This window comes from Lotus japonicus, chromosome 1 (genome assembly GCF_012489685.1).
Source record: "Lotus japonicus ecotype B-129 chromosome 1, LjGifu_v1.2".
Lineage (NCBI taxonomy): Eukaryota > Viridiplantae > Streptophyta > Magnoliopsida > Fabales > Fabaceae > Lotus > Lotus japonicus.
Window position 1 is genome coordinate 82,146,029 of NC_080041.1, and position 16,274 is coordinate 82,162,302.

Consider the following 16,274-nt stretch of genomic DNA (forward strand, 5'->3'; position numbering starts at 1 on the left):
AAATATAAATGTCATTGCGATAGTGCTACTACACTCAGTGTTATCAGACTCGGACCGGACCGGCCGGTTCGACCGGTTGAACCGAGAACCGGACCCCTGGCCGGTTTGAGTCGAGCAACGGATCGGACATGCAATCGGCTCGTCTTGAACCGGAATGAACCGGCCGGTTCGGTATAAAAACCGGTGACCCGGAGCTACGGTTGGACCGGTAAGTTTTTTTTTTTTGAAATTCCACCACCTGAATCTTCAGATCCACAACCGGCAATGCAAAAACGAGATCCACAGCTTGCATGTTCATTGTGCCATGGAGAAATGATGAAGAGAGAGTAAATGTCAAGGGAGCCGGTAATCAACGAACGACTAAGGGAACCCAAAAGGAGGTGGAGGTTTGGTCTCGAAGCTCACATCAGATCGTGAATGGTGGAAAAGCGAACTTACATTCGGAAGGTGCTTGCAACTCGACACCGAGGCTGGCGTGAACAAGACAAGCTTTTGAGGAGCAAGAAAGATGGACTTCGCGGTTGATGGTGGCTGCAACTTTGGGTGTTGGACGAGGCAAAGGAGAAGATGCAATGGTGGAGGTGAAGTGGTTGCTAAAATGGAGGTGGAGAAGAAGGAATAAACACAGTGGTTGAATTTGGAAGGGTGAGCGTGGGAGAGAGTGGAGAAGATTGGGATGTGTAATTAGTGATGAATGGTAAAGCTCTAGAAGGTGCTTTGCTTTTCCCATATAAAAAAATGCAAACTAAATTAGAGAGACTAGGTAGTAGGCACATCGAGAACGAGAAGGTACTTTACTTTTCCCATAAATTTTTTTTGACTAAAGTTGAGAGAGTGACATTATGACAGACTTGTCATTGAACAATGCACAAAATGCACAAGAGTAATAACATCAGTAGAGCAGTGCGCAGAAGTAGTCACATAGGTGCAGTAAAGGTAGATGAAAAAATAATTTATTTCTAGTTACATTTTGTGCGTATGGTATTTGTGACATTTAGTTATGCTATTATGATTTTTTTAATTTTTTTTAATATCAACCGAGTCAAACGGTTCAACCAGTGACTCAGTAGTCAGACCAATGACCCATTGACCCAGTGCCCTGACCGAGTCGATCTCCGGGTCGAGTCTGATAACACTGACTACACTACAAATTGCTTTTGACAAACATTTTGCTGCTCAATTTTGTCATGCTATACTTTGCATTTAGTATGATTTCTTATTGCTTCTTTTTTCACATTTCAAACCTTTGCTTAATTTTTGCAAGTTTATAAAAATATCTTCATTCATCCAGTCCTATTCCTGCTCCTATTTGTAAAACCCCGATTTTCAAGGGTTACTTATTGATCCAAAAGTAAATTAATCATGCTAATGAACTTTTGAAATCATAAAGATGCAGGTGTATATATATATATATATATATATATATATATATATATATATATATATATATATTTTAACATAATACCTTTTAATACTTTCCAAATCATATATGCTCTAACAAATGCGTACATAATACCCAACAATATAAATACCCTTACATCGACGAATATAATCACAACATAGACTCCAAAAGGAATATAAAAGGAAAGCCTCTTATGCCCATCAAGCTCCCTGCAATTTTAACACGACTAATCTTTGATTCGATAGCTCGTCGTCACACCATTTCTCGGCAACGTCTCATCTCCTGCATCTAACGGTCTCTTGCTCATCCTTTAGACCGGCGTCGTCGAACATTCATAAGAGAGAAAATGTGCAAGGGTCAACTTCTTAAATCACAAGGCCATAATTAGGACGTGCACACATACAAGAAGGTAAAAGCATGCATATTCACATATATAAACACCTAGCAAGATTCTTACCATATGACACACTAATACATCCCTAAGGAATTCTATATGTAACTTAGGATAAGGAAAACACTTCAACAAGCAAGGCACAAGGCCCACAATGACACGTCGCACCTTATAGGGCATTCAATCGTCAAACACAAGTCACAAGACAACAACCAATGTTCTAACGTCAACGACGTTCAAGGGAACCTATGTGTCTCTATATTGTTAGCGTATACAATATGCTTGATGCTCAATGCACAACATGATTCAGATAAACGCCAACTCCATACCAGGTAGGCGGGACAAAGACCCTTCCCATGCATTCACTTGCCACTTATCTAATGACCCTTCCCATGCAGTCATTAGTCAACTCCTCGCAGTACCCATCCCATGTGGTACCCTCGGTCTATGCAATGCTATGCTTCATGGTTAGTCATGCATCGTAGTTACAGTCTTTTGTCGATCAATGACGACTTCACCACACCTCATCATGAGTGGTTGGGATCACCAACTCATAGGTGTCACCAGCTATCCGTCGCCACGGTAGCCCAACCATCTTAGGTTCCACATTCGATTTTCAAATGATCAACATCGACCACACAACGCATGTCATTCGATAAATATCAAGGCATACTTCATCAAGCATCGTATGAACATAATTCAGTGTATAGATTAATCATGGATAACATAAGAGTTCATTATTTCAGGTTCAACGAGTAGTCATGTTCTCAACAAGTATTCATGTTCTCAAACATCAAGGCATTTAGTCATCTCATCATTCGCATTCATGTTATTCAAAACATCTAAGCGTATAATAAATCCTTAACTTATCATGTTCATAATCAATTTCTCATGTTAATCAAGCCTTCTTAACTCATAAACTTCATGTATATCATGCATATTATTCAAGGCAACAAAACAGCAGAAATAAGGGTAGCATTAAAATTGAAAACTGTATTGAACTAGCAATCTAAAAATCATGAAACTTTCACAGACTAAAGAAATTTAAGTTAGCTTTCAAATAAAAGTGGTTTCACCCAATTTGGACTCATATCCAAGGAGGTATGCCCAAAACAGTACAGGCTGTCCAGCTTACTCGGCAGCAGAATAAAAAGGGTGAAGTAAAATTAAAAATTGTATTAAAATAGCAATCTAAAAATCATGAAACTTTCAAAGATTGAAGATATTTAAGTTAGCTTTCAAATAAAATTGGTTTCACACAATTTGGAGTCATACTCAAGGAGTTATGCCTAAATCAGTACAGATTGTCCAGCTTACTCGGCCAGATCAAGGTTCCTCTAAACATTCCAAACTTCATTCATTTCTCTTTTGTCTAAGTCTTGACCTTTTAGTTTCCTAACATGTTTAGAAAGTTCATGTATCATATCAAGCTCGTTTTCATTAGTCATTCAAGGTTTTAACATGTTCATCATCATCATACAAGTCTCATGCAATTCCTAGCAAGCAATTTTGCACACTAAAGTCCAAGACCCGAAGTGCCCTTACCTCGATCCTTGGCTTTCTCCTTAACTTCTCTAGTCTGATTTCCTTCAAGGTGTTCCTCACCTTCACACAAACACACAATGCACACAACCATCAATCACCAAAATCACATAGAAATCACACACACTCTTAACTAAGTCTAGGACTTCTCATGAATCAACTTAGTCTTAAGAGTTCAAGGGTTTGAGTTTGAAACAGCACTTTGAGTGATCTTTGAGAGTTAAAAACTGAACTTTTAGCCTCAAAGACTTTTAAGAAACAAGCTTGAAAACCTACTCTTGAAGTCTGTACTTCGTGAGAACATTGAAACATCAAGATTTAACCTTTTGAACAAGAAAAAGTTTTATGATGAGTAGTTTTCTTCCTTGGCTCTCCATTTTCGAAATATATGGTTCAAAACACTAGAGATTGAAGCCTTAACATCAAGCTTCAACCTTTTTTCCAAAACTCTTTTCACAAACAAGAAGCCAAGGGGATCACAAGCTCACCACAAGCACACAACAACAACAACTGGGTTTTTAGAAAAGATGAAGAGAAAGATGGATCCTTTTTGAATTTGGAAACCACCATGATCCTCACCTTGAATGCTAGCTCCTTTGTGAAGAGTAGAAGAGGTAAAGATGACCTCTTGATGGTGTTTGAGGAAGATTCTTGTTAGGGTTTTTCTTTTTTTTTTTTTGAAGAAGAAGAAAATGATGAACCTTCTCTCTAAACTCTCTCTCACTTATCTCTCTAAAATCCTCTCTTTTCCTTTACTTTTGGTTCAGAAATCTGATGGGAAGCCCTTATGACAAGGTGATGGACAGCTCCCAAGGTGAAAGGATGGCTTGTACTTGTGGTATTGGTGTGTTTTCCCATGCACACTACTTTTGGCAAAGTAATCATGCTACTAGTCTTTTTAGTCCTAGTTCATGAGCCTATCATATTAGCCTTTCCCTCCAACACTCTAAATTTGAACACGGAGCCCCACAATCAGATATTAGCTGGCCAATTTGTGATTGGCTCGTTTACGAGTCGAACTTGACTCGTTTTCGAGCCGAAAACACTACCGGGTGAGTTTCTCGACCCTATATCGATATTACAATCAAAATTCTCGAAATTACGCGTAGATCATCATAATGATAAGGAAAATATTTATTTCACACTCGAATAGTAATTCGATGACAAAAGGGCGCTCTAGGCGAAAACGCGTCAGTTCGACCGTTTTCTGTAGGGCAGCTGAATCCTCCGATGAACGAAGAATAAGATACTTGGAAAAATAACTTCGATAATAATAATCAAAGTATCATTTCCATTAGATTAACACCATCATGCAATGTCACATATAAAGATCACGTTAAACAAGCATTAAAGCACTAAATCGAGAAATTAACCGAGTTTATTTTCCTTTCTAATTACGGGTTTTACACTATTAGTTAGGGAAATGAACATGCACCAAATCAACTAGAGATTCCTAGTAGAAGGAGTCTTGTTCGTCCATTCAAACTATCACTATCTTTAGTTTCAAACATTGCCAATTTTATATGTTTAGTATTCATAATTAACATATTTAAAATATAAAATTAAAGATTGTTGAAAAACTAAGATAAAAGAAGATTGAATGGAAAACTTATTGAGAGGAAGAAGAAGGAAGTGTGATGTTATGCGAACACAAATTTATAGGTTACCGATATTTTTTACGACAAAAATTTAAAAAGACTGCTAGGGTACTAACGGCCAAAGTCGTCATTAATTTTTTTAAAAATAAAATTACTAATGACCAATTACCAACAACCAAAATTTAAAATGACTGTCTGATATCCACATCTTGTAACAATCAGAATTCAGAAAGACGTCCAAGTCATTGGCATCAGATAATTAGGCGATCCTTTTAGAATACTAGCTGTCTAAGGCCTTGTTTGTATTTCCGTTAAGTTGGACTCAACGTAAAAGTGATAATTCTTCTCCTTTCACGTTTGCACTCTTGGAATGTGCATTCCCGAATTCTCATGTGCCAAACTGAGTTGCAAACAGAAAAACAAACAAGCACTAAGTCGTCAATAAGGTTGTGGTAATTAATTCGGTAAAAAAATACTTACCGCTAAATTACCGAGTTCATCGGTAATACAACTTTAAATTAGTACAATAATATCATAGTAAAGTTCCGAAGTTGTATGAAACTTAAAGTTCCAAAGTAGTTTTGAACATAATTTTCCGAACGATAGTTCTAGCATTTTCTAAAAAAGTCTGGGGTGCCAAATCGGGATTTGGGTTTAACACCCCACCCATTAGGCCCCACGCCCCACCTGAAGGGGCGAAATTACCAAAAAACCAGTTGATTAATAACGGTAAATGATTACCCAACACTATAACGGGTAATCATTTACCGATCGTGTTTAAAACCTATAAACTCGACAGTTTGGGTTTTGAAACCCATTATTTCAAAACTCAAATTTTCCTCCCCAAATAACACCCTCTTCAATCTCTCTGAAAGCACTTCAATCTCCCTCAAAGGTCGGTTCTAATCATCATCAAAGCTCCCTCAAAGACCCATTCCATTACATTCAAAAGGTAAGTTTTGATTTCAATGATTCTCACATTTCAAGTTTGAATTAGGTCAATGGTTGAACACTAGGGTAGTGCATTTGTGATTAGAGGTAGGTTTTGTTGTGTTTTGTTGCCTGAAATTCCATGAAATGAGTATGGGCACGAGTGGGGTGCATTTGGGTCTGCTTCTGGGTTCACTGTAATATCGGAAAATCAATTTCCGATATGATAATGGAAAATGATTTTCCGATATGATAATGGAAAATGAATTTCCGATATGACAGTGCAGACTTCCAAAATTTATTTCCAATATTTAACCATGGCATGTATTTAACTTCCAGGATTACTTTGCTGATTTGTTGAGAATTGGAAAAGATCAAGATAGATTTGAGTTTCATATTCTTCATGTGTTGTTATTAGGAAAGTTGTTTCTTGTTTTTGTTTGCTTGTGATGATGGTTGCTTGACCTTAACACAGCTAGAAATTTAATTTAATCACATTCACATGCAATGTTGTTATTTTGGTACTTCAAAATAATTAGAGGTTTTAGCGTCTTGATATAGAAATGACGGTTGAGTTAGAACTTACAAGTTGTCCTTTTTGTTAATTCTCTATATTTTCCTTTTCATATGGTTAGTTGCTAAATGATTGGTTGGAAATTTCCTGATTAAGTAAAAAATTACTCAAATGATATGCTCATATGTGAAAATGCTTTACTTATTATGACAAGTATTGTTAAATTTGTTTGTTTTGCACAGATAGCGAGAATGAAGGGCGGGAGGAAGAGGTCGCGACATGCTTCTACTAGTGAGGATCCAGCGGATCGACACGAGCGCTTGCATGCTTCTACCAGGCGTGGCGACCATATTGCAGCCACGCAGGCGGTAGAGGCTTCGGCTCCATCTCCATCTCCATCTGCTACTCCGGTCGGGGCTTCGTCAGCTACTCCGGCTCCATCTGCTACTCCGGTCGGGGCTCCGTCAGCTACTCCGGCTCTGTCTGCTACTAGGGATGCGGCTGAGCTGGATCCTACTCCGTTGTCTCCGATGGCTGAGTTACCTTGTCAGGAGACATCTGGGGAGGAGTCTTCTTCTGAGCCTAGTGTCGAGGAGTCTTCTTCTGAGCTTAGTGGTGAGGAGGAGGAGCCTCTTATTCTCCAGGAGGAGATTGATGCTGCTGATGTCGTGCCAGAGGAGGGGGCACAGGGCGGTGTGGATGACCTCATCCAGAGGGTGGTACCGTTTCCCGGGGGGCCTGAGGATCTATCGCTTCTTGCGCATTTTCCCGACCATAAGGCTCCTTGGACGTGGCAGGCACTTCTACGCACAGACCCGCGGTACGATGACCGTCGGACACTGAGGGTGGCCACTGTTGGGGGGAAGGTATGGAACCTCCCCTGTGATGGCGATTCAGAGGCCCATACACATGTGCGACAGCTGCTGCAGCAGACGGGTTTGTATCACCTGCCTTGGTGCGGGTTACCGGAGACAGACCCACCTCTCATACTGGCCCTTGTTGAGAGATGGCATGAGGAGACGAGTAGCTTCCACATGCCGTTCGGGGAGATGACTATCACCCTAGACGACGTGTCAGCTCTTCTCCATCTTCCCACGGGGTCGAGGTTCTACACGCCGGGCGGGGGGAGCGCGATGAGTGTGCAGCGCTCTGCGCCCAGCTCCTGGGAGGATCTGCTGCTGATTATCTGCTTGAGTTTGAGGCGGCGGGTGGCTAGAATATCCGGTTCCTTACTATGAAGGCCATGTATACGTCTGCTTTGGATGGTATGTCTTAATCATTACTTTATTCAGTTGTATTTATTTTTAGCGTATTATTAATAACTGTTAACTTAATTCATTTCATTGTAGAGCACCGCTATGAGGATGCTGCTAGGATCTGGCTGGTGAACCAGCTTGGTGCCACATTCTTTGCCAGCAAGAGTGGGGGTTACCACACTACTGTCTACTGGATCGGGATGCTGGAGGACCTCGCTCGCGTGTCGGAGTACGCGTGGGGTGTGATTGCGCTGGCATCGTTGTACGAACAGCTTAGTCGTGCTTCCCGCAGGAAGACAGCCCAGATCGGAGGGTTCACCTCCCTCTTGCTGTTATGGGCGTATGAGTACATATCCAGCAGCGTCATTATCAAGACGGAGGTACCCGACTACACACAGGACTAGCCTAGGGCGCAGCGGTGGTCCACGTCCCGGATCGCGCATTCCGGACTCGATGAGAGACGAGTCATGCTGGATGAGCTTACATTAGATGATATCACATGGACCCCATTTGAGGACCATCGGGCTGTTCGACCGCGGGATCCTAGGGCCCTCTATTCCGGCTACATCAGGGCACCTTAAAGCCGATCTGTGAGCCGACATCTACCGGAGTGGGTTATGCGCCAGTTTGGCTACATACAGGACATCCCTCGACACCCGTCTGAGATCCAGACGATGGGGTCCCTTGCTGAGACCGCAGATGCTGCCTATGCTGAGTTTGAGCCGCACCTCCGCCCTCAGGGGATCCCTGCTACATATCCGGGAGAGGCGGTGGAGGGTTACATGAGGTGGTATAGCAGAGTGTCTCATGTGTTCATCATCCCTAAGGATAGGAGGGATGAGCTTAGTGCCGTGGTAAGTTTGGATTCTAAACTTGTATATTATTTTTATCCATTCAATTGTGATTTTTGCTAATGACATTTTTTTGTATATTATTTTTATGCAGTCTGCTATACGTAGGGGTGTGGAGTTGTTGGAGCAGTCACTGGAGGTGTCAGGTGCTCTTGCTTCAGGGACACAGCCCCAAATCCTCACTGAGAGGGCGCTCGATCTCTTTCGACGGAGTTCCTTCGTTGGTACCCAGGGAGTTGCCTTTTCTGCTATTCGAGCAGCCGCAGCTGCGGGAGGCAGAGCTCGTGGAGGCAGACCCCGTGGAGGCGGAGCCCGTGGAGGCAGAGCTCGTGGAGAGGGTGATCCTGGAGAGGGTGTTCGTGGAGGTAGAGCTCGTGGACCCAGAGGTCGCAGGGGGTGGGGTCGGGGAGAGTGATTTTATTACTCTTGTTATGTGGGATCCATTATTATGTATATGTTAGGACTCTTTATGTTATGTTATGACTCTTGCCTCTTTTTATTTACATGTGTTCTATTTTTAGTCTTAATATTATGACTCTTATAATGAAAAAAACAGTAACAACGACAACATAAATAATCCAAAGCATGTAGTAATCCATGACAATAAGTTAAACGGTTACACAACCAAATTAAACATAAGCAACACTGAAAACAAAATTATTCCTCTGTGATATCGATGAAGTCATGGGGTCCGCAATCTTTTGGGAATACCTTCACTAGGTTGGGCAATGTTATATTAAGATAACAAACAGTTCCTCTAGGTGCAAACACAGCAACCTGCAAGTGAAATGCATACTTTAATCAAACCATGCTTATTTGTCCAAAAAATGAAGCAAGTTTCATGTTTAGGTTTCAGACCTTTTGGAGAACAAGAACAGATCCAAAAGTTATGTCATTCGCAAATTCACTGTGAGTAAAGGTCTTGCGATGGATGCTAGCATCAACAGCACCCGTGGGGTCCTAAATTTTTGAAATCTTTTGAGAAGTAAATAAGAACGGTTAGTCAAGGGGGACCAAAAACAAGGCCTTACAAAAGCAAGGAAAAGACATACCTTGAGGGTAACTTTCGCATCTCCGAACCCATTGGGAGTGCAAGATTTGATAACAGCAACAACATTCTCCACCCTCTCAACGTTCGCTGTCAGAGAGCCCATCGGAGTGGCAATTCCCCACTCTTGCAGGGCTGATAGCCAAGCATGTGAGTTGAAATCAGGATCGGTTTCGGTTGATCCATGATCTAGCACACGCCTCACGATTTCCTGGGTCGGAATGAGCGGTGTGTTAGGGGTGGATCTACGGGCATACATGGCAGCCTGGATGGCGCCAGCTGGGCCAAGAATAAGAGGGCGAGAGCTGCCAGAATTATTGCTTTGACCTTTGCAATGGCGGACGAATGGATTTGGGTCTTGTTCCATTGTGTAGAATGAAGAGTAAGAAGAAGAGGCAAGACACAATAGACAGGAAGATGAGGAATGAAGAGTAAGAAGAAGAGGCAAGACACAACAGAGATTTATAGCTCAGGAGTGCGGTCAAAACATTTAAGGTGTACTGGTGGATGGTAGAAGTGTGGTTGGGGTTGGTGGTTGAGAGTAATGTCAGGGTTGGTGGTGGAGGGTAATGAAAATGAAAATGACAAGAGTACATCAAATTAACATTACCAAAAGTACATCAAATTAACATTACCAAAAGTACACGCATGAACCTGCCAATCTACGATGATGTCTAAATAGTTGTCATTAACAACAACCTGTGGATAAGGGCCACAAAATTAAAATTACAGAGAGTTTACAAATTAATATTACACAATACAAGAACATTCAATCTGTGGTGATGTCCACATAGTCCGCATGACCACTAAAAGCACCAAGCCAAGCTTGGAATTGTGCAGCGTACATGTCTAAACGTGGACCATATGGGTTGCGCCAGTATTTGGAGACAAGATCAGCGTGCCATTGTTGAAAGATTTTTTACCACTCTACGTTTGAATCTCTCAAGACTCAATTGTAGTATAGTAAAGGGTTTTGTCGTATCCACAAGGAGGTGTAATACTTATGCCGTTCAATAGCTAACAGACTTAAATGATGGTTTACAAATATATTGGGTGTTTGTTTAAGAACATAAAAACATAAATCAAGAAGATAAAAAGAGTTGGATTCACCAAGGTAGATAGTTTTGCTGGGATTAGAGTTTCGTTGTTCGACCTCTATGTATTCTATTGATTCACATACAAATATCGTTCTATGCAATTGATTCCTCCCACCATTTCTTATCTTACTACCCAGTCCCCCGGTGTAGAAGATTATCAACTCCCTATATTAACCTTCAATCCCTTGATCGATTAACAATAATGAGTAGCATTAAGCATAGATGTTTGAATAGACTAATGATCTAACCCTATCCCTAGACCTTAGAATCATTAGATGATTTTACCTAATTCAGATTTAAATAGTTAGTTCCCACCATCCTATTAAATCTAAATTCATGTTCTAGGTGATCAATCCAAAACAAGCATGAAGTACAAGGTCAAAATCATTGAATCATGGAAAAGAAACATATGATTAACTCTAGTTCAGACTCAAGAACGTGTGAGTTCCCTACACAAGTTTGAATCAATCAAAATACCCAAGGGGATCAAACCTAAGATGTAGCATGAAGCAAAAGAGAAAACCATTGATTCTTTAACATAGAAACATGAAATTTGCATGAAAGGAAATCAAATAGATTACATGAGCATCAAAACAACTAGTTCTAATCCCAACAAATGAGAAATTAGCTATCCATTTCCATGGATAGCTTTACAATCATAAAAGAGAAGAAGAACGATGAAAAACCGAATACGTGACGGTTCCCCGGCGATGAAATCGGCTCCAAAGCCTTCTCCCAAGTCTCCTATACCTCCCTTGATGCTCTCCTTCGAATTCTATCTTTCCCAAAGTTGTGGGTTTCAGTTCTGGTCCAAGAAGTTCTTCTTTCTGATGGGATTTTGGTCTTTTTATATAAAATCCGTGTACAGGGTGCTGAGCATGTTTTCTGGGCGCTCAGCACCCTGATTCCTTCACTGATGGGTTTTGCCACCGCCCTAATCATGCTGAGCGCACTTTTCATGTGCTGAGCGCATTTTGCACAGATTACCCTATCTATTGAAAAGGTGTCGAGCTCCTTTAAAGTGTGTTGGGCGCCCTTTTGACAGAACTTCCATTTTCCTCTTCTGTGGCAATGGTGCTGAGCGCTCTTCAAGGGTGTTGAGCGCCTTTTTGACAGAAGCCTTCAAAACTATCCACTTCTCTATCAACTCTTGTATTTCTTCCTAATCACCTTCCTACACCAACAATTGAGATTGGAATCATATATAAAACATCTTCTAAATCAAAACTCTCATTTCTATAAATTCTAATCAAAATGGGGTCAATTTGCAAGATAATTTCCATAAATCACATAGATAAGTGCCTTAATAACAATGGAAAACTACGTAAAATTGGCACTTATCAGCCATTCCCACTGGGGAGCAATAGTCGGCATAGGATGTCCAGGAGTTAATTGGAGCTACATTTTAGAGAATAACCATAAAATTAGATAACTTCCACTTACAAAAATTAATCGACAAGCTAGTAGGCAACTAAAATATTAGTGTATTTGGTCAAAATATACTTGTACCCAGTGATTTATCACATGTCCAATAGCTATAACAGTATGCTCATCTCGTGGACCGGCTCCTATCAGTGGAAAGTATGTGTTACAACCCATAGAGGATAAGGATACGAGAACCAATTGGTACTTTGTGGCAACAAGGTATCCCATCTCTGGCAGTTGAAACCATTTGTCAGGGGCGGCCGGGTCACCAAGAGGAAGAGTGAGTCGATCATGTAAGCCATAAACTACATTTGTGCCCCACATCCTATTATACATTAACACATTGGTCTCGAGTTCTTGTATCAATGAAGCCCTAACTCAAGGCCAACCGTCCTGACCGGCGGAATGCCCCAGTAATGCAGCAATGGATCTATAGCCACAGTTACCATCATCCTCAACATCTGGAATTGTGTCAATATATGGATGGAGAAAGGCTGGAAAGTTACACATGAAATGGCTTGTATCAAACTTCTTCACACGCTTCTTCCTCTTTGCTAGTTGTGAAGACTTCTTTTCCTCTTTAATCTTCTTGTCAGTAAGTTCAAACGCTGAAGGATCACGAGTCAAGGATCCTATTGCTCGACCCTTGGGTGGTTTGCTCTCCTTCAAGTTAGGAGTTCGGTTGGACTTTATCCGAAGCTCAGGAGTACATAGTGTACTCCTTTCAGGACAATATATCGCCTGAAGCTTCCTCCTTACCATACTCTGCCCTCCAGTATCCAAAGAATGGAAATAACGTGCCAGTGCCTCAACTTCTGGGTGCATCTCTCCATGGTTTAGTCCGCAAATATCTGAGCTGCCAGTATCTGCAACAGGTACATGCTCCCAACTTAGGCTCTTCCAGAATGGATGAATGGCCTTGTACGGAATCCTCTGATAATCTGTAAGTTCACAAACATGTCACATTGAATCACAAATATAAATAATTGGAAGTAGTTGACAGGAGAGTGGTTGACCGGTAACCTGCAAGTTGACAACCGCAAGGTAGTCCATGAGTCTCTCTCAATAAGCAATCGCATCTGCCGTCGTAGGACTGCATTCTTGTCAGTTCAGCATCAATGAGTTTCAGGCATTTGATTGACACAAATCCCCTAATATTTGTGTAGAAAGGGGTCTTGAAAAGGTGATCAATTTTATTCATACTGCGCTCAAACGATGCTACTATCTCAGTGTGACGATTGATGGTCAAACTATGCGACGCATCCCATGATGTGGCCAGGTCACCCTTACTGTTCCGCAACATCAACTTCAAGCTGGCATGTGCACCTTCAGCCCTGCAAACCAACAACGCGGATGTAAGAATTAATACTGTAATAATCTATGAAATGAAATACATATAACAAGTCATAACATGATTTTTGTACCTGTTACTTGTTGTTGTTCCAAAATGCATCACATGATTTGTCCATGCCTTGGCAAATTTCTGCTTGTGGACCAACCATGTAGTAGAACAATAAGTGGCAAATTTCAACTTGTGTTTAAGCTTGCACATGTTAAACAATTCAATCCAATGAGCTTCAAATTCTGGAACTGTTGGAGCATCTACCAATTCGGCCCACTTGTCCATAACCTCTTGAGCAAAATCATCTGTGCCAACATACTCTTTGCACTTTGCCAAAACACACTTGTTGATGTGCCACAAGCATAGTAAATGGGTAGTGGTGGGAAGGCTTTGTGAAGCAGCACTCAATAAGGCAAGATCTCTGTCCGTCACAATCACTCTAGGCAACCTGGATTGGTCGGAAATCAGAGACTTCATACACTCCAGTGCCAAAATGTAGTCATCTGTGGTCTCACTGCCAATGTAACAGAATGCTATTGAGTATGTTTTATCCGTGGAGGTCAGGCCAACAATCTCGAGCAAGGGTAGTTTGTATTTGCTGGTCTTGTATGTGCAATCCATGATCACTATATATGGGAATGTGTTGAAAAGTTTGACGGCAAAGGGATGAGCCCAAAATATATCTCTAATCACTTCCGATCCGGGTTCATTTCTTTCGAAGTGAACATACTTCTCACCGTCCAACTTCTTCAGCAAGTATTGCATCTCTGTTAGTGACCCACGAACGGATTGTCTGAACCGCTTGCAAACACCATAAATTTGTTGGATGGTAGTCAAGTTTGAAGGATCTTTTTCTTTCAAGGACGCCAACATCTTTCTAGGTGGAACCCAAGTCTTAGCCTGATTTATCACGTCCTCATTCTCCTCATTATTCAGTCGACCAGCGTAATTGTGGCCAAGTAGTGACTCAGCTGCGAGATGGATGTGTCTACCCTCCATCACCTTCAACCACCATCATTTACCATCTTTCGTACGTCGTCCTTTTAGCCTAAAAGGACAACCTGTCTTTTGTGTTGACGTTCCTTCAACAAGATCAGGATCTCTGTAGGGAATATACACACTATGCTTCTCACACCCCAGAATGACATATTCTTTTCTTCCCTTCGCACCACTATCAGACTTTGTTGTCACCAAAACAAAATTATTTGCCATAGAAATGTCGCGAACCCATTTCATTAGATCATCTTTCAAAGGGAAACGCTGTTTCAGGATAAACAAGGCATAAGGCATAAAACAAGGCATAAACAAAGCATAAACAAAACATGCAAAAATTTGTATTATGAGTACCTGATCAGTCTGATACAAATGAGAGACATCTATAGATATAATCGGAGGTTCAACTGGTGATGGTTGCTCCTCTGGATTATAATTTTCCAATCCAGCAGCATGTATCAATTGTGATTCACCAAAAAAAAAGGACTTTGTCATCCCTAGAACCAAAACGGTAAATCAATATCCGAATCACTAACGGCAAATCAACATCCGGTCCTATAACGGAATATCATAATCCGACCCATTAACGGAAAATCATTTACCGATACCGTTCACGATACAGCAGCCTAAATTACCAACTTAACTAACTAAACTAACTACTTAAACTAACAACTAACTACTTAAACTAACAACTAACTACTGAGATAAAGTACCAAAAAGCTAACAACATTTACCGGGAGTTTAGAGCTTCCCCTTGGTGGAGGTGGTGTTGGTGGTGGTGGTGGTGGAAAATGTGGAGATGGTGGTGGTGGTTGGAAGGTGAAATGTGAGGGAGGAGTGGAGTAATGGTGGAATAAGGTTGTGTGGGCGAGTTATGGGGGGCAGGTGGAGGGAGGAGTAATGGTGGAGGGGTTGGTGGAGGGAGGAGTAATGGTGAAAAGGTGATCAAACTGCCAAAAATCATAACGGTAAATGATTAACCGATATCAATATACGAATCGGTTAATGATTAACCGATATTGTTCTTCGTGTTCTGGGTAATGGTATGAAGGTGTTCATACAGAGGAATAATAACGGTTAATGATTAACCGATGTGTATATTTATATCGGTTAATCATTTACCGATGGGTACTTTTGGGATAAAAAAAAAATGCTGGGGCGCGTAGTCTAAAGGATGGGGTGGGAAACACAAATCCCTGCCAAATCCAACCCCAACATTTGGTAACAACGAGTTTCTACAACCGCCTTTAGTAAAATTCTGTAAATTCAATTAGTACAAGTTCAATGTCAACTCTCGTTCAAGCATTCTCCTCAGACAGTTCGAAAATAGGAACAAAAATGGAGCTCCTAGACTCAATCAGAAACCAAACAGAAGTTGCCCTCAGCATCACAAAGCGTTTGTTCTTGAATGAAGAATCGAAGGACAAGAACATCGTGTTTTCACCCTTGTCGCTTCAAGTCGTGCTTAGCATCCTCGCCGCCGGTTCCGACGGCGCCACGCTCGATGAGCTTCTCACCTTCCTCCGATCCAACTCCACCGACCACCTCAACTCCTTCGCCTCTCACCTCGTCTCCGACGTGCTCACCGATGCTTCTCCCGCCGGCGGTCCTCGCCTCTGTTTCACTAATGGTGTGTGGGTTGAACAATCACTTCCTCTTCACCATTCCTTCAAACAACTCGTCGCTACTCATCACAAGGCCACTTTGGCCTCTGTTGATTTCCAAACTAAGGTCAGTGATTTTGAGATTTTCTCTCCCTCACCACCTGTTTATTCATGTACCTTCATCACCATGAATTTTCCATATTGGGATTTCATAGCATAGTCTAATCTGATGAAGAAAAAATAATCTAGTTGCATAGTTAATCTTAACTTTGATGATGGTT

The 16,274-nt window shown here is 41.4% G+C and overlaps 1 protein-coding gene, 1 long non-coding RNA gene and 1 pseudogene across 3 annotated transcripts; 1 reads left to right on the forward strand and 2 right to left on the reverse strand.

Moving 5' to 3' along the window:
• Positions 1 to 16,274, forward strand: part of LOC130721026 (serpin-ZX-like) — a 36,278-nt pseudogene that overhangs the window by 19,043 nt on the left and 961 nt on the right.
• LOC130721054 (uncharacterized) lies at positions 1,483 to 4,080 on the reverse strand. Its single transcript, XR_009013333.1, has 3 exons — positions 3,915 to 4,080; positions 3,339 to 3,398; positions 1,483 to 1,710 (listed from the first exon to the last, which is right to left on the reverse strand). It is a non-coding gene; the product is annotated as an uncharacterized LOC130721054 (long non-coding RNA).
• On the reverse strand, positions 11,182 to 15,974 carry LOC130721033 (uncharacterized). Of its 2 annotated transcripts, none has more exons than XR_009013331.1 (4): positions 13,479 to 15,974; positions 13,078 to 13,388; positions 12,139 to 12,995; positions 11,182 to 11,803 (listed from the first exon to the last, which is right to left on the reverse strand). XR_009013331.1 is itself a non-coding variant. In XM_057571761.1 (4 exons), exons 2-4 carry the CDS (start codon positions 14,393 to 14,395, stop codon positions 12,433 to 12,435), a joined length of 1,791 nt encoding a protein of 596 aa, XP_057427744.1. In that variant the 5' UTR covers positions 14,396 to 14,656; positions 14,744 to 15,974; the 3' UTR covers positions 11,810 to 12,432. The 2 variants fall into 2 exon arrangements, 1 of the variants encoding a protein (XP_057427744.1); XM_057571761.1 differs by lacking the exon at positions 11,182 to 11,803 and having other exon boundaries at positions 11,810 to 12,995; positions 13,479 to 14,656; positions 14,744 to 15,974.